Source organism: Drosophila erecta, unplaced genomic scaffold (genome assembly GCF_003286155.1).
Source record: "Drosophila erecta strain 14021-0224.00,06,07 unplaced genomic scaffold, DereRS2 tig00000092-arrow-pilon, whole genome shotgun sequence".
Taxonomy (NCBI): Eukaryota; Metazoa; Arthropoda; class Insecta; order Diptera; family Drosophilidae; genus Drosophila; species Drosophila erecta.
In genome coordinates, this window is record NW_020825207.1 from 902,981 (window position 1) to 921,996 (window position 19,016).

At 41.9% G+C, this 19,016-nt stretch overlaps 1 protein-coding gene across 1 annotated transcript; it reads right to left on the reverse strand.

Moving 5' to 3' along the window:
• Nucleotides 1–19: 19 nt before the first annotated feature.
• Nucleotides 20–13,434, reverse strand: LOC6548098 (5-hydroxytryptamine receptor 1D). The gene is made up of 8 exons (XM_026980866.1): nucleotides 13,213–13,434; nucleotides 13,004–13,129; nucleotides 12,075–12,191; nucleotides 2,881–2,953; nucleotides 2,359–2,810; nucleotides 1,708–1,839; nucleotides 1,450–1,575; nucleotides 20–777 (listed from the first exon to the last, which is right to left on the reverse strand). Exons 1-8 carry the CDS (start codon nucleotides 13,432–13,434, stop codon nucleotides 73–75), a joined length of 1,953 nt encoding a protein of 650 aa, XP_026836667.1. The 3' UTR covers nucleotides 20–72.
• Nucleotides 13,435–19,016: the final 5,582 nt, after the last annotated feature.

The window sequence follows — 19,016 nt, forward strand, 5'->3', positions numbered from 1 at the left end:
CAGCGGATGGTGCGAGCACTTGGCCTGCCTGGCCAGCAGTTGGTTCTTGGCCAGGATCACGTCCTCGGCGTACTAGATGTCCGGAATGCTGCGGCCGCAGGCCAGCTTGCCGGAGGACTCCCCATCCCCGTTGGCGGCCTTGCTCTTGGCGCAGTTCACGTCGTGGAAGAGGTGCTCGCACAGCTTCGGCTCCGAGTTGGAGAACTTGCCCAGCTCGGCAGCCGTGGCCGCCTGGCTGAGGTTCAGGTTCAGCTGCAGATCGCTGGCCTTGCTGAAGGAGGTGGTCTGCTGCTGGTGGTGCTGCTGCGGCTGGTGGAGCTGGTGGACCAGGTGGTGGGTGTAGGGCAGGTGGGGCGGCAGGTGCTTCTGCATGGCGTTCAGGTTGCCCGAGCTGACGGTTCTCTCCAGGATCTCGCCCCAGTACTTCTCGGAGAGGCCCTCGATGTCTGGCCGCGTGGTGGAGAAGGCCTCCGTCGCCTGGTGATTGTGGACTCCGCCGCCCATGGTCCCTCGGATGTACTGGGAGGCACTGCGGCTGAGGCTGTTTGTCCGCGAACGGGCGCAGATCCCGAGGACGGAGCCGCTAATGGAACTGGCCACTCCGCCGCCAGAACTGGCTCCCCCTCCAGTGGATGGACCTCCTGCTCCTAGTGCTCCACCCGGAGGACGGGATGACGGCGGCTCCGGGGGAATCGGAAGCGTTGTGATTTCGAAATCGTTAGCATTGATGTGACAACAGCCTGATTTGTGCTCGGGTGTATCCTCGTTGGGGAAGCACTGAAACGGCAGGGAGGCACCATAAATTCCGACTCGCACAAAAATTAATAAGGATTTTAAATGCGCATTTATTCCGGCGCAGCACAAGGTTGGGCCATAAATATTCCACAGACTGACCCCGGCTCTCCGGAAGTAAATCATGCAACTTGACTGCGTTTACCAGAATGGAATCGGGAGCTATGGGATGGGGATGGAGAAGGGGTTTGTGGGGCTACATGGGGATGTAAATGCCGTTTTAGATTTGCTCTTTCATAATTCAAAATCACTTTGCAGGACCTGCTATTGTTGCTGCTGCGTCTGTTGATTGTTTACTTTGCCGGAGCCAGTCTGCCAGATTTCTGCAGCTTACACCTTCGGTTACGGATTTATGGGGTTTTTCGGGAGGTACCTCCCGTTCCCTGTTCCCTGCTCCCTCTGAACCTCCTGTTTTTGCAAAGTTTGCGCTGTGCAGCCGGAAAATTTGAGAGCTGCAGGATAAACTTGGGGAAATACCCATATTTGGGCTTGGGATTCGGGGAGGTCAGTGAAAGTGTGCACGTGGTGCTTGCAATAGGGATAAGCGAATCAATCAATCAGGGCTTATGACAGATTTGCTGCTGAAACAGACAGTGAACATCGCTCCAGATCAGAGAGGAGATTCATCATCGTTCCTCCCAAACACTAAATACTCACTTTGTTCGGCATCAGCTGGCGACTCAGGCGGCGGAAGTCGGAGTTCAGCAGCCAGTACATGAACGGGTTCCACAGACTATTGCTCAGCGCCGTCCAGGTGACCAGGAAATCGAGGAACGGCGGCAACTGTGGACGGACATAGCACAAAATGTCACAAAATCACAACTGATGAGCCACACGTGGCCTCATTACGTATGCGCCGCGTTGTACGCAGCGCACAAAGCGGCCACACCAAAATCCATTGTGCAGGACACTTGCCTTGGATCCCGTGCAGGCGGTGACTATCTCCTGAATCGTCCACGGAGTGACCATCACTATGAAGCCCAGCGAAATGGCGGCCATCGAGCGCGAGGTGGAACCGCTGGAGTTCTTCTCCTGGATGGGAACAATCTGTGGGAGTATTTGCGGCAATTCGATTAGAGGGGCTCTAGTATTACAATTTGTTGATTCAATTTTGTGTAGATACTTCCTAAGTGAAATTGTTATTCCTGTTGATTAGGAAGTCAGTTGACCTCTCCCTACACTTTGAGCTGCTACTGCTGCTGCTTTCTGTTTTGCTAAAATGTAAAATTGGCTTGTGGAAACATTTTTATTTTCACAGCTCGAGTTCTTTTTTAAATGAGTTTTAGAGTAGTTCGCCTAACTTCTGGAATTTAATTGAATTAGCTGGTACCAATATTGAGTACCTAGTTCACAAATACTAAAAGCTGTTAACAGTTCTTTAAGTTCTGAGCCGGCATACTGATGGTCTTAACAATTTGTTTGGCGATGCCGAGAAAATTCTATTTACTGCTAACTTAATCCCCAACTCACTCTCGCCTGTGCAAACTGTTGTGTAGCCCGCCTCCTTCGGCCAGCTGTCCACCTGGCCACCTGACTTCCCCAGTTCACCCGGTTCAGCTGACTTACCTTTTTGGTAATCTTGTTTGTCATGTTCGGCATGCCGGCCAGTCCCATGCTCATGGCCATGCTGAGATGGCCCATAACGGGCGGTCCGTGGTGGTGTGGGTGGCCGTGGTGGTTCGGATGGTTCGGATGGCTCGGGTGGTTGGGGTGGTGCGAGTGGCCGTGGTAGAGATGCGAGTGCATGCCCGCCTGCTGGTGGTGCTGGTGCTGCTGGTGCATCTGCAGCTGCTGGGCGGCGGTGGGGTGTGGGTGCGGATGTGGGTGGTGGGCGGCGGCCGTGAGGGGCATGGTCGGGTCGTTTAGCCGGAAGCGGCTCATGTGGAAGCTGGAGCCGTAGCAGTACATCAGCACCATCGTCGTGGGAAAGTAGAGGGCGCACGTGGACAGTATCCTGTAGGATGGCTTGCTGTAGAAGGGCTCGCAGGCCATTAGACCCGTATTGTTGAAGTAGTAACCTGCGCATATAGTTTATGGTTTGACGTGTTCGAGAGCACATTGATGGCGGGCCAATCTTGGGCAGCTCACCTTTGGGCAGCACCAGAAAGCCAAACACCGTCAGGCTGATAATCCAGGTTAAGCTCAGTATGGCCACGCAGCCCTGCAAAATGAATACACAATTAGTGGAGCACATTTCCGCCAGGTGCGGTCTGATTTACGACTGGCGAAGAGGCTGCAGGCACGTATTCCCTGCATTTCAGACCAAATCAATTATGGGCCATATAAAACTGAATTGGCATTTAGGTGTAGGTGTAGCAGGTTGGGTAATCCATATTAAGTGTTTATTTGGCCAGAAGTGGCTTGTATCATACTAAGGCAAGCAGCTAAATCCGAAAGCTCCCTGCTCAACTTTCTAATTTGCTAAAATTCCACTTGCTTCGCTGCACATTTTGTCTGATATTCAGCAAGGGAGTTCAAGAGGCCAAAAATGAAATGACAAACTTTTGATTATGCCAAAATCACTGGGTGAAGGGTGCAGACCACAGAGGGAAAGCGATTCTTCAGCATTTTGGAAATGGAAAAGTGCTGCCACAATGGCACTGACTGGCTGAGTTACTAAATGCAGCATTCTGACATTCTGAATGGGAAAATGTTGTCCTCCTGCCCACCTGTCCACCTGAAAAAATGAAAATAGCCCCATCCCAAGTGCCAAAAAGTCCTGAAAAAAAGGAAAGCACAACTTTTGTTCGCGTCTCTTTGAAACGGTCCATGGCTGTGATTAATTTAATTTTCGCTATCACATTTAAAACTTTTGCCGAACGAAACAAACAAGGGAGGGATCTCAGTTAGGTACAATTTTTTAAATATAAATATTTTTGCAGGATAGCTGCATGGCAGGAGCTTTTCGTAAAGCACATCCTAGCGATGCTGAAGTTGTAAGGATAGTCAGCAAATATCGCAGATAACAAAATAATTGAATTTTCATGCGCATTTACTTCAAATTGTGACTGAAGTAGAGAACGTGTTTTGAGTCAAGCTGTTAAATTCACTAAAAATAGAGATTGCGAGAATTTTTTAAGACTGCCTTTGAATTTATGGCACTTTTGAAAGTAAGCAAAAACAAAATCAAAAGTTCCCGATGCCATTACCAAGTTCCGCCGTGCATTGGTTTTTTGCATCCAAAGTATTTTGCATTCAGCATCCATTTATTAATTTTCGACAGAGCGCCCATCATTTTTTACAAATGGGGCGTGGCAGTGCGCCAAATTCGCCTCTTGGCCCCATTTTGGTGGCCAGATGGCGTATAAAACCGAAATGGCGCCGATTTTCGTAGAACAAAAATTGCGCCGCAATGTTATTTACAAATATTTTCCACTATTGGTACTTTTCCGTTTTTTAACGCTTTATTTGGCTCGACCCTGTGCCCCTTATAAAAAATGCGAAAATTTGTTAAAATCTGGATTTCCGAAAATCTGTCGGACATAGATAGGGGTAGTTAGATATGTTTATTAGCTTCACAAAACTAGAGTTAATTTATCTTTGCGACATTTTTTGTTGCGACAATATCGAGCTTTTGCGAAATATTTCAATTTGATTTTTTTTGGTAATATCAATATCAATATTTTTCTAATATCAATTGAAATAATTCTCCAAACGTGATACCTCATTAAATTCGTTAATTCGTGATGGTACCCCTTATCAAAAATGCGAAAATTTGATTTTTTGGTAAAAAATAATTAGTTTTTTTCCAATATCAATTGAAATAATACTCCAAACATGGAATGTGATACCTCGTTAAATTCGTAATGAAATTCCCTATCGATCTGTATTCAATCCTAGAAACATTAATTTTTTGCCCTTTTTCGCAAAAAATGATGATGGTACCCCTTATCAAAAATGCGAAAATTTGATTTTTTGGTAAAAAATAATTAGTTTTTTCCAATATCAATTGAAATAATACTCCAAACATGGAATGTGATACCTCGTTAAATTCGTAATGAAATTCCCTATCGATCTGTATTCAAGCCTAGAAACATTAATTTTTTGCCCTTTTTCGCAAAAAATGATGATGGTACCCCTTATCAAAAATGCGAAAATTTGATTTTTTGGTAAAAAATAATCGGTTTTTTTCCAATATCAATTGAAATAATACTCCAAACGTAGAATGTGATACCTCGTTAAATTCGTAATGAAATTCCCTATCGATCTGTATTCAAGCCTAGAAACATTAATTTTTTGCCCTTTTTCGCAAAAAATGATGATGGTACCCCTTATCAAAAATGCGAAAATTTGATTTTTTGGTAAAAAATAATTAGTTTTTTTCCAATATCAATTGAAATAATACTCCAGACATGGAATGTGATACCTCGTTAAATTCGTAATGAAATTCCCTATCGATCTGTATTCAAGCCTAGAAACATTAATTTTTTGCCCTTTTTCGCAAAAAATGATGATGGTACCCCTTATCAAAAATGCGAAAATTTGATTTTTTGGTAAAAAATAATCGGTTTTTTTCCAATATCAATTGAAATAATACTCCAAACGTAGAATGTGATACCTCGTTAAATTCGTAATGAAATTCCCTATCGATCTGTATTCAAGCCTAGAAACATTAATTTTTTGCCCTTTTTCGCAAAAAATGATGATGGTACCCCTTATCAAAAATGCGAAAATTTGATTTTTTGGTAAAAAATAATCGGTTTTTTTCCAATATCAATTGAAATAATACTCCAAACGTGGAATGTGATACCTCGTTAAATTCGTAATGAAATTCCCTATCGATCTGTATTCAAGCCTAGAAACATTAATTTTTTGCCCTTTTTCGCAAAAAATGATGATGGTACCCCTTATCAAAAATGCGAAAATTTGATTTTTTGGTAAAAAATAATTAGTTTTTTTCCAATATCAATTGAAATAATACTCCAAACGTGGAATGTGATACCTCGTTAAATTCGTAATGAAATTCCCTATCGATCTGTATTCAAGCCTAGAAACATTAATTTTTTGCCCTTTTTCGCAAAAAATGATGATGGTACCCCTTATCAAAAATGCGAAAATTTGATTTTTTGGTAAAAAATAATCGGTTTTTTTCCAATATCAATTGAAATAATACTCCAAACGTGGAATGTGATACCTCGTTAAATTCGTAATGAAATTCCCTATCGATCTGTATTCAAGCCTAGAAACATTAATTTTTTGCCCTTTTTCGCAAAAAATGATGATGGTACCCCTTATCAAAAATGCGAAAATTTGATTTTTTGGTAAAAAATAATTAGTTTTTATCCAATATCAATTGAAATAATACTCCAAACGTGGAATGTGATACCTCGTTAAATTCGTAATGAAATTCCCTATCGATCTGTATTCAAGCCTAGAAACATTAATTTTTTGCCCTTTTTCGCAAAAAATGATGATGGTACCCCTTATCAAAAATGCGAAAATTTGATTTTTTGGTAAAAAATAATTAGTTTTTATCCAATATCAATTGAAATAATACTCCAAACGTGGAATGTGATACCTCGTTAAATTCGTAATGAAATTCCCTATCGATCTGTATTCAAGCCTAGAAACATTAATTTTTTGCCCTTTTTCGCAAAAAATGATGATGGTACCCCTTATCAAAAATGCGAAAATTTGATTTTTTGGTAAAAAATAATCGGTTTTTTTCCAATATCAATTGAAATAATACTCCAAACGTGGAATGTGATACCTCGTTAAATTCGTAATGAAATTCCCTATCGATCTGTATTCAAGCCTAGAAACATTAATTTTTTGCCCTTTTTCGCAAAAAATGATGATGGTACCCCTTATCAAAAATGCGAAAATTTGATTTTTTGGTAAAAAATAATTAGTTTTTATCCAATATCAATTGAAATAATACTCCAAACGTGGAATGTGATACCTCGTTAAATTCGTAATGAAATTCCCTATCGATCTGTATTCAAGCCTAGAAACATTAATTTTTTGCCCTTTTTCGCAAAAAATGATGATGGTACCCCTTATCAAAAATGCGAAAATTTGATTTTTTGGTAAAAAATAATTAGTTTTTATCCAATATCAATTGAAATAATACTCCAAACGTGGAATGTGATACCTCGTTAAATTCGTAATGAAATTCCCTATCGATCTGTATTCAAGCCTAGAAACATTAATTTTTTGCCCTTTTTCGCAAAAAATGATGATGGTACCCCTTATCAAAAATGCGAAAATTTGATTTTTTGGTAAAAAATAATCGGTTTTTTTCCAATATCAATTGAAATAATACTCCAAACGTAGAATGTGATACCTCGTTAAATTCGTAATGAAATTCCCTATCGATCTGTATTCAAGCCTAGAAACATTAATTTTTTGCCCTTTTTCGCAAAAAATGATGATGGTACCCCTTATCAAAAATGCGAAAATTTGATTTTTTGGTAAAAAATAATTAGTTTTTTTCCAATATCAATTGAAATAATACTCCAAACATGGAATGTGATACCTCGTTAAATTCGTAATGAAATTCCCTATCGATCTGTATTCAAGCCTAGAAACATTAATTTTTTGCCCTTTTTCGCAAAAAATGATGATGGTACCCCTTATCAAAAATGCGAAAATTTGATTTTTTGGTAAAAAATAATCGGTTTTTTTCCAATATCAATTGAAATAATACTCCAAACGTAGAATGTGATACCTCGTTAAATTCGTAATGAAATTCCCTATCGATCTGTATTCAAGCCTAGAAACATTAATTTTTTGCCCTTTTTCGCAAAAAATGATGATGGTACCCCTTATCAAAAATGCGAAAATTTGATTTTTTGGTAAAAAAAATCGGTTTTTTTTCCAATATCAATTGAAATAATACTCCAAACGTGGAATGTGATACCTCGTTAAATTCGTAATGAAATTCCCTATCGATCTGTATTCAAGCCTAGAAACATTAATTTTTTGCCCTTTTTCGCAAAAAATGATGATGGTACCCCTTATCAAAAATGCGAAAATTTGATTTTTTGGTAAAAAATAATTAGTTTTTTTCCAATATCAATTGAAATAATACTCCAAACATGGAATGTGATACCTCGTTAAATTCGTAATGAAATTCCCTATCGATCTGTATTCAAGCCTAGAAACATTAATTTTTTGCCCTTTTTCGCAAAAAATGATGATGGTACCCCTTATCAAAAATGCGAAAATTTGATTTTTTGGTAAAAAATAATTAGTTTTTTTCCAATATCAATTGAAATAATACTCCAAACGTGGAATGTGATACCTCGTTAAATTCGTAATGAAATTCCCTATCGATCTGTATTCAAGCCTAGAAACATTAATTTTTTGCCCTTTTTCGCAAAAAATGATGATGGTACCCCTTATCAAAAATGCGAAAATTTGATTTTTTGGTAAAAAATAATCGGTTTTTTTTCCAATATCAATTGAAATAATACTCCAAACGTAGAATGTGATACCTCGTTAAATTCGTAATGAAATTCCCTATCGATCTGTATTCAAGCCTAGAAACATTAATTTTTTGCCCCTTTTCGCAAAAAATGGTGATGATCAAAAATGCGAAAATTTGATTTTTTGGTAAAAAATAATCGGTTTTTTTCCAATATCAATTGAAATAATACTCCAAACGTGGAATGTGATACCTCGTTAAATTCGTAATGAAATTCCCTATCGATCTGTATTCAAGCCTAGAAACATTAATTTTTTGCCCTTTTTCGCAAAAAATGATGATGGTACCCCTTATCAAAAATGCGAAAATTTGATTTTTTGGTAAAAAATAATTAGTTTTTTTCCAATATCAATTGAAATAATACTCCAAACATGGAATGTGATACCTCGTTAAATTCGTAATGAAATTCCCTATCGATCTGTATTCAAGCCTAGAAACATTAATTTTTTGCCCTTTTTCGCAAAAAATGATGATGGTACCCCTTATCAAAAATGCGAAAATTTGATTTTTTGGTAAAAAATAATCGGTTTTTTTCCAATATCAATTGAAATAATACTCCAAACGTAGAATGTGATACCTCGTTAAATTCGTAATGAAATTCCCTATCGATCTGTATTCAAGCCTAGAAACATTAATTTTTTGCCCTTTTTCGCAAAAAATGATGATGGTACCCCTTATCAAAAATGCGAAAATTTGATTTTTTGGTAAAAAATAATCGGTTTTTTTCCAATATCAATTGAAATAATACTCCAAACGTGGAATGTGATACCTCGTTAAATTCGTAATGAAATTCCCTATCGATCTGTATTCAAGCCTAGAAACATTAATTTTTTGCCCTTTTTCGCAAAAAATGATGATGGTACCCCTTATCAAAAATGCGAAAATTTGATTTTTTGGTAAAAAATAATTAGTTTTTATCCAATATCAATTGAAATAATACTCCAAACGTGGAATGTGATACCTCGTTAAATTCGTAATGAAATTCCCTATCGATCTGTATTCAAGCCTAGAAACATTAATTTTTTGCCCTTTTTCGCAAAAAATGATGATGGTACCCCTTATCAAAAATGCGAAAATTTGATTTTTTGGTAAAAAATAATTAGTTTTTTTCCAATATCAATTGAAATAATACTCCAAACATGGAATGTGATACCTCGTTAAATTCGTAATGAAATTCCCTATCGATCTGTATTCAAGCCTAGAAACATTAATTTTTTGCCCTTTTTCGCAAAAAATGATGATGGTACCCCTTATCAAAAATGCGAAAATTTGATTTTTTGGTAAAAAATAATTAGTTTTTTTCCAATATCAATTGAAATAATACTCCAAACATGGAATGTGATACCTCGTTAAATTCGTAATGAAATTCCCTATCGATCTGTATTCAAGCCTAGAAACATTAATTTTTTGCCCTTTTTCGCAAAAAATGATGATGGTACCCCTTATCAAAAATGCGAAAATTTGATTTTTTGGTAAAAAATAATTAGTTTTTATCCAATATCAATTGAAATAATACTCCAAACGTGGAATGTGATACCTCGTTAAATTCGTAATGAAATTCCCTATCGATCTGTATTCAAGCCTAGAAACATTAATTTTTTGCCCTTTTTCGCAAAAAATGATGATGGTACCCCTTATCAAAAATGCGAAAATTTGATTTTTTGGTAAAAAATAATTAGTTTTTTTCCAATATCAATTGAAATAATACTCCAAACATGGAATGTGATACCTCGTTAAATTCGTAATGAAATTCCCTATCGATCTGTATTCAAGCCTAGAAACATTAATTTTTTGCCCTTTTTCGCAAAAAATGATGATGGTACCCCTTATCAAAAATGCGAAAATTTGATTTTTTGGTAAAAAATAATCGGTTTTTTTCCAATATCAATTGAAATAATACTCCAAACGTAGAATGTGATACCTCGTTAAATTCGTAATGAAATTCCCTATCGATCTGTATTCAAGCCTAGAAACATTAATTTTTTGCCCTTTTTCGCAAAAAATTATGATGGTACCCCTTATCAAAAATGCGAAAATTTGATTTTTTGGTAAAAAATAATCGGTTTTTTTCCAATATCAATTGAAATAATACTCCAAACGTGGAATGTGATACCTCGTTAAATTCGTAATGAAATTCCCTATCGATCTGTATTCAAGCCTAGAAACATTAATTTTTTGCCCTTTTTCGCAAAAAATGATGATGGTACCCCTTATCAAAAATGCGAAAATTTGATTTTTTGGTAAAAAATAATTAGTTTTTTTCCAATATCAATTGAAATAATACTCCAAACATGGAATGTGATACCTCGTTAAATTCGTAATGAAATTCCCTATCGATCTGTATTCAAGCCTAGAAACATTAATTTTTTGCCCTTTTTCGCAAAAAATGATGAAAATGCGAAAATTTGATTTTTTGGTAAAAAATAATTAGTTTTTTTCCAATATCAATTGAAATAATACTCCAAACGTGGAATGTGATACCTCGTTAAATTCGTAATGAAATTCCCAATCGATCTGTATTCAAGTCTAGAAACATTAATTTTTTGCCCTTTTTCGCAAAAAATGATGATGGTACCCCTTATCAAAAATGCGAAAATTTGATTTTTTGGTAAAAAATAATCGGTTTTTTTCCAATATCAATTGAAATAATACTCCAAACGTGGAATGTGATACCTCGTTAAATTCGTAATGAAATTCCCTATCGATCTGTATTCAAGCCTAGAAACATTAATTTTTTGCCCTTTTTCGCATAAAAATGATGATGGTACCCCTTATCAAAAATGCGAAAATTTAATTTTTTGGTAAAAAATAATCCGTTTTTTTTTCAATATCAATTGAAATAATTATCCAAACGTGGAATGTGATACCTCCTTAAATTCGTAATAAAATTCCCTATCGACCTGTATTCAAGCCTAAAACATAAATTTTTAACAAACTTTTTGGAAAATATTTCAATTTGATCAATTTGAATCAAGAAATCAAAACGGTTTTGAAATCAGCGTATGTCAGCTGCGAAGATAAATCTGTTAGTATTTTGTAAGCTTGATTATTTTGGAGATATGATTCCCCAGATTCGCCCATTTGAACGTATTTGAGAATACATCCCATTTGGAACAAGGACATTCGGGCTTCGGTGTCCTTGGACGACTCCTGGCCTCCTAGTTTTCGTTTGTTTACAGTCAGGGAGCCATAAATTACGAAGCCGGGGAATGGGAAACAGAGTTGGTTTGAGAGCTCGTTTGCTGCTCTTTGGTCCTGGCTGCGGTTTCCGTGGGAGGTGCCGCTTCATTTGCCTGCCTTCGTCCTGGGAAAAGGACTTTGCTGTGGTCGTCGCCCTGCGCCGAAGTCATTGCGCGTAAAAAATCTCTAGGCCAACTTTCCTCCCCTTTTTATTCCCATTTTATACACTTTTCGAATGTCTATTGGACTTGGCTCTCGTTTTTTTTCGGTTTCGTTGGTTTTTGCCAACTTTGCTTTTTCATTCTCCATGATGCTTTGTTTTGCACTTGCTCTTTGGCGCTGGCCACCCATTTTATTTTTATTTTTTTGCCTGTTTAATGACTGTCAAGCTGCTTAAAGCCCATTATCCTTATTTATGCTTGCATAATTGGCTCGCCGACCATATTGTGTAGTTGCTGTGTGGTGCTCTTCCCATTGTTATAGTCGATTTTATTGGCGCGTGATTTCTTGTCATTACGCCGGAGCTTTGTTTATTGTTTTATTGTCCTGCCGCGAGCGCCAGAACAACAGGATAAGGATCGCGGAGGAGCGTGCCTTATCCGAGCAACCCAAAATAGAAGTCCACATCGATGCGATGCGATGTGATGCGATGCGATTGGACGTGGAATCTTACCTTCTTGCTGGAGTGCTGGTAGTAGCGCCGCGGATGCAGGGCACACATGTATCTATCGACTGCCATGCAAACCAGGATGACGGCGCTCTGCTGGGAAAGCGCTCCACGGAGCAGGGCCTGGAAAACGCGGAAAATGTGAAAAATGCGTTACTGCTCGTTTAGAAGTTTATTATTTGTATTATGTATTATGGCTTTTCGCCAAACTTTTCCGCTCGTCGAGGCGAATCGAAAAACTTGTAATGAAATTATTGGCAGTCAGCACTATATGTGTATAATATCAGTGAGTTATGCGGGAAATGCGTGCATGTTTTACCAATATTCCTAAGGGGGCAATAGAAAAACACCACAACTTGTGTTAGAAAAGACCTGGTATGAAAAATGTTATCTCAAATAGTTGCGTGTGTTTCATCTGAATTTTAATATAATGTTTAAAAACCCAACCCTTTTAAGCCTGTGTAAGAGCATGCAACAATATTTGTGATGGATTCATGGCTTTTGCAAATGATAAACTAATAGTTTCTGTTGCTCATCCTTGCCACGTTGCCCTCTGTCCTGATAATTAATGCCACTTGCCACAAAACAATGGCTTTTCCATGTGCCCACTAGCTGGCCAACCATATTGCTGGGATAACTTTCCACTGGACACTCCTTCTGCTTCGTGCATCGGAACTGTGACCCTTACCACAGAGTCCTACACACTCTCGACCATGTTAATACTAGCATTACACATTGTTCCGCCCGTTAATCGGGATTGTCCGTTTCCATCACCGCCGTTTATGTCCAGTAATTACCGTGCATTGTGAAGAGAGTTAATTGACCGCAGTGGCCACAGCCGCCAACGGGAGACGGCTATTCCACAACAAATTATCGCACTTCCGCCCCACTTGTGGGCCTGGTGGTGACCCAATCTCGAATCTCGACCCACTCACCTGTATCTGACAGAAGATCTCTCCGTACGGCCAGCAGTGGAACAATGCCGGCATTAGGCCGAATGGCGTAATTAGCAGGCCAATTGTCAGGTCATTCAGGGCCAGCGAGGTGAGCAGATAACGGGGCTACATGGGGAGACACAAGATGTACAAGGTGTTAGGCCTGCAAAGTGCCTGCAGTGACTCAGCCGTCCGGCCAATCCTCCCACCTGTTGGTGTATGTAGGCCGCATAGCGGCGGTTGTTGATGACGAAGATGACCAGGCAGTTGGCCCCGATGACGCCCAGTGTGAGGACCAGGATGAGCACCGCCTCGATGGTCTCCGCAATCCCAATGTGGGCGATGAAGTTGTGGCCGGAGTAGCGCGGATGCGAGCAGCTCGAGTTTTTCACGGCGGGCGCTACCAGGAGAGAGCCAGTCTTTAGATCCATGGCAGAGCTGCAAGAAAGGACACGAACATTATATGGCCTGGAATCTCCTTAGGAGCTATCAAAGTGTAGGCGAATGCCTCAAAGTATGCCCCAAGAGCGAAATGGCTCCCCTTGACAATGTTGAGCAATCAGGACATGTGAAAAACTGAGATGGTATTGTCTAAAGGCCACACAAAGGCCCAGTTCGCAGTTTCTTTCGGGGATGGCTTCCACTTCCACTTCCGTTTCCGCAGCGAGGAATGCAAAATGCCGACGATTTGTTACGCCATAATGAAGTCAGAGCATGTGAAAGGGAAGCGGCGCTGACGATTTATCAGACGGAGTCCTCCGAGGGAACGGCAGGCGGCAGGATGGAGATGAGTCCTGTCACCGAAACCGCAGGGTGCCACTACTAAACACAGTGCTCTGCATAGACAGTGGCGCAACAATGGCCCAATATGGCCGCACATCCGGTCCCGAAATAGCAGAGTGACATAATGAAAGTTAGCAGTATAATTGGATGCGAATCCCCGTCCGCCCTGCCATTGTTGGCGATAAATCAAAACACTTGTTCTCCCCTTTGGCGATCCGTCTGCGAATCCATGGCTCGGTGAAAAATGTCCTGTGCAGCGGCATTGCTTTAAAGATTTTTCCGCTTTCCACAATCCCATTTCCCGCCCCCAGCGCCCCCAGCTCCCCACCCACCCGACTGCCGCCCGCCGTCTGTCTATCTGAATCATTTGTTTGTTGTCGCATCTCTTATTAAGTTTCGCCACGCATACTATATCCACTATACTATATACTATACGCCGAGCTCCCGGATCTGCGCCTTGATTTATCGTGCCCGTCCAAAGTCGCCAGAGAGTCGGGATGTCGCCGGGCCGTTCGGTTTTATGCTAAGTCCACAAATCACCGCATGATATATAACCGAACGGCAAAACACTAAGCTCACCCAATGGTCTAGACTAAGTACGCCAATGTGTCCCAGGTCCGGGGTCAGAGGTCCCAGGTCCTAGGTTCCCAGTGCGCCGTGGGCACATGGAGTACAGGTTTTCCATTAACAAATCGCTGGGCGGACGGCAATAAATCCCCAACTTTGGCTGAATCAATTAGGATGCGGTTAGTGAGTGGTATTGCGACTCCATGTGTGCGTCCCAGTTAAAAAACCAATTTCCATTCCCAAGTAATGAAAGGGGAAATTCGCTTAATTCCTCCCATTGTTAAGTCTAGCGTAATCGAAGAGTTGCAAGTGCAGGACCCAAAATCCAGGGGAGAAACAAAGCCGAGAGGTACTGATGAAAAAGGATACCAAAGCCAGACGCAAATGCAAAACCGCGTAATTGTTTTAAAATGCACAACGAAAATGGCAATAAATGGCACATCCGCCTGGTAAATGGTAACTGCTAACTGGTAACTGGTAACTGGTAACGGGTAACTGGTTTCTGGAAACTGGAAACAACCCGCTTCACGGGCGAACGCCATTAAAATAAACGGAATTTCCATGCCAAATTTCAGGAATGAAGTCCTGTGGCGGCAAAGTCCCGACAGAGTCATCAGGATGGTGCAAACGCGGATCCGTGAACTCCATTCGATGACATCGCCAGAGACAAATGCTGAATAAATAATTTGGCTGCCGGATTAGAGCGCCGCAATCCGCTTTCGAATTTACACTCAAGTAACTGCCATTAGTGGCGCTCTATTGCATATCATTAGGCGCCACCGCAAATGCAACTCGAATGCAGCTCGGTGCATCCGGCGTAAGCCGCCGCCGAAGTTACTGCAGCTACTCGCCACTGGATTTGGCCAGGATGAGTCTAACAACTCGCCACGCACCCTCCTCCGAGCGAAGAAATATGCAACCGCTGCACGGTGAACTGGCGACCAGGCTATTTTATGCACTGCGGAAAATGAGAACAAGCCCATCTGCCATAAGATCTTAATTAGATTCAACATCGTCCTAATTATCCCAGTAACCGCTTTCAAGCTGCCATTTAATTTGCAGTGGAGAAGGGAGGCATTAAAGTAGACATGTTAATATGGCGTTCTGTTTTGAGCAGTGTATTGGGGCAGCCCCCAAAAGGACACCCGAGTGGCTGGGCTTTAAAAACAATGCCACAGGAGCAGAACGGACGCAGGATGCGGAAAGCGGTGCCGGCAAGGGAAGGGACACCAATTCCACATTCACAGTGCGTTTTGTCCTTCCAAAGGATGCGTGTGTATGTGTGTGTGAGTGTGAGTTTGGGTCTGTGTTTGGTCCTCTATGCGTGCGTGTTAATGCACGAAAGCGCAACGCCCGGCGGAGAGGGAAAACGAAATAAAGTTGAAGCCATCCTGACGATGCATTTCATGCACATTCACACTGCGCTGGAAAACAACTGGAAAAGTTGCTCCGGCTGAGGTCCTGATCGTGAGCCAATGCTGACATGCTAGAAAGTGGGTGTGCATGGCAGCATTTCACATGCAAATTTGCTGGCCAAGTATCCACTTTTTCCAGGTCCTTGCCAGCCCGCTGGCTTATTTATAAGACTTTCTTTGAGGCCACTCTGCACGCTGCACTCTGCACATGGCTGCGAGCTGATTCGTTTGACAAGTTGCCACAGCAGCCACCCGCTGACTGATTGCCACGCCCACCAGTTGGGTGGGTGGGCGAGGCAAGTGCTCAATCGAGATTGCGGCCAATGTGGACTCTGGCTGGGCAGTTGTGGGCCGAAATTGACTGGGCAGGAGCCCAGATCTGCCAGGTTGCTACACATTGTCAAATCGCATCGCTTAACTAACTCGTCATTGATTGAGTCGAGCACCTGGAGATGCGTTAATTAATATCCGGATGATATCCAGCAGATGTGGCTGCCAACTTGAGCTCCATCTGCCGCCAACGTGTCGTATGCGTAATCAAGGCAAGAAAAGGCAAATTAATTATGAAGTGCTTTTCATGAGGGCAAACACGGTGTGTGTGCCACTCGGTTGTGTCGAGATGTGTTTACTTTTAAATAATAAGTGACTTGCCACAGTCAAGTCAAGATGTTGCCGTGCGAGATGGGATTGTGAGGCATGAATAATTTGCAGCCACATAAAGCTGTTTAATGGGCACATGCAAGAATGACAATAGCCATAATATCTGTAATTAAATTTAAAACTCGGCATGCCATTATTCCCATCAATGCGAATGTTTTCAATGCCCTACTCCATACGCTCCGTTCGCCAATCGAAACTGGATTCAAGCACTTCTTTGTGGCGCGTCTCCATGCAACCGAATTTTATTATACCTGTATTACCTCTTCATAATCGGGCTCGTTCCAAGAACTTGCGGCGGATGTGCCCAAAAATAAACAGCGCGATGAGTGGCAGTGCGGCTTTGATTGGCATGCAAAATGCTTTCTCCCACAAGCGAAGCCATTCGCTCAAAAGGCACACAACTCGGGCAACATCCACGTATTTGGGGCGGATACAAAAGTTGTGCAGCCAAAACGGTGCAAACGGAATTTAATAAGTACGTGCGGGGCATTTGTAATTTTATTCGCACTCGCAGCTAAAAAACTTGCCGGAATAATCGCCCGCTTGGCTGCAATTAAAGAGCCCCCGCAGCCATAGAGTAAATCCCCCAGGAACACACACATTCTGGATGTACGGGTTTTCGGGTTTTCTCGGGCTAAACTTTGCGTTTGCCATGCGTGGTCACGTACACGTGAAAATGGCGTAAATGTTTTAAAAGTTGCACCAAACTTGTTATGAAGTATTTGCCCCCAAAAGTGAAAGGAGCGCGCCGTGGCGCACACACAGCCACTCCCCAAAGTCCCCAAAGTCCCCAAACATTTGCCAAGGAATCGCAATGCATCTGTCCCAAGAAACTGTTCCAAGAAATTACCAGCTACATTTGCTGGCCTTCCACTTGTTGTGGCAATGGCAAGCTGCCGAAGGAGTTGGATCTGCAGATATTGCGGCATTTATGGGCTAATGACTTCTCGAGTCCGGCGCAACAAAATCGTTTAGGAAGCTTCTGGTTAACATGCACTTACACTCGGGTCTTCAGCACAGGCATTCTGCCCCACAAACGAGACGGCTTAAATTATTTTCCTGATGTAATTATTCAACATTTTCCAGTGCGCTGTCAGGAAAACTGGCTGGCTAGGAAAATCGTCCACCGCAACGAAAACACATTGTGCAAAGTTATCTTTGGCTCCGGGGATCGGCCATGTTAGTTTTCGGGTACGAAATAAGCAGACTTTTCCGAGCCCCTGGCGGCAGGTTTCCACCATGGCGGCAGGTTTCCACCCCTCCGACGAGCTGTTTTCTCTTTAAGCCAGGGCACGCAATTAAAGCATTCCCCTGGGCGCTTTTCCGATGTTGAACTGTCTTTGCCAGACTTTGTGTGCGCAGATCGCTGAGGCAAGAGCCGAAAGTTAAGGTTAATTAATGCCTGAATCGGAAGTCGTTTTCCTCCTCACCGCTTTCCTGGCTGAGAGCCTTCGATTTTAATTCCCGACATATGCTTTCGTTAATTAAGTCGGCAGATTGCAGATTGCAGATTGCAGGCTGCACTTCAGATCTCCTGCGCAGAGATCCTAATGACGATGCCGCTGCTTTCGATTGGTGGTAGCCTCCAAGGTCTCGAGCAGCACATTTAATTGAGGCTTAATTGGAAAGTAATTAAAATGGAAAATTCCTTTAAGCCACCGGTCCTTTGTTCGCCGGAACAATGGCACTCGGGCACGGGCACGGGCACGGGCACCCACACTCTCGCCGCAAACAATGCAAATAGTTTTATTCCGGCGGACAGTGTTTCGAGCTGTCAATATAAATAATTTGTTAATTGCCGACTGCATGGCTGCGTCCAGAATTATAACTCTTTAATTTGTGCATTATGCGCGGCGCACTGCAGATTGATTTGATTCCGGCTGACGAATGGCAGCAGCCGGGCAATCAGTGTCACATGCGAATTTAATTCATTAAATGCCCAAATGCGGGGAATGAGCCACTCATTTGGCAGTTGGCAGCATTCGGCAGCGTTTTAATCCGTCCCAAAAGGACTCAAATGGCACTAATTAAGGGCAGCACATGTCGGATTGCTGGATTGGCTGCCAAGATGGATGTCCGCAACAGGGAGCACCATCAGTCATGTGCTGGTGCTGGTCAGCAGGAACACGGAACTCGGAACTCGGGGGAACCTCTGATGGAGTTCCCTAGCCAGATCATTTGTGGAGCCAGATGCAATGTTTATACTTCTATGGAATTGCGGAGCTGTTAGGCTGGATTTATTATTGTTTAATAATTGCTTTTGCTGTTTGCATTGTGCCCGTGTGCACTTAAATAAATACAGTCGGTAATCGGCTTTGGTGGTCCGCAGATAAACGGCAGCCCATGTGGCCTGAACTCCCCCTAATGGGAGTGAAAATCGCTTTTCCGTTCGCCGAAGGCCTTTTTGGTAGTCGTCTGGCCAAATGGCCCTTAGCCTTTTAGCCTTATATTCGCTTGCATGCAATTTCACGATCCGCCGCGTTCCAGACGGCGGAGCACTTGGTCTCTGATTCGGTTCGGCTGGGGATCCGGTTTCGGATCCTCGGGCAGGTCGGATGGCTGCACTGGAGAAGGGACATTTCGCGGCT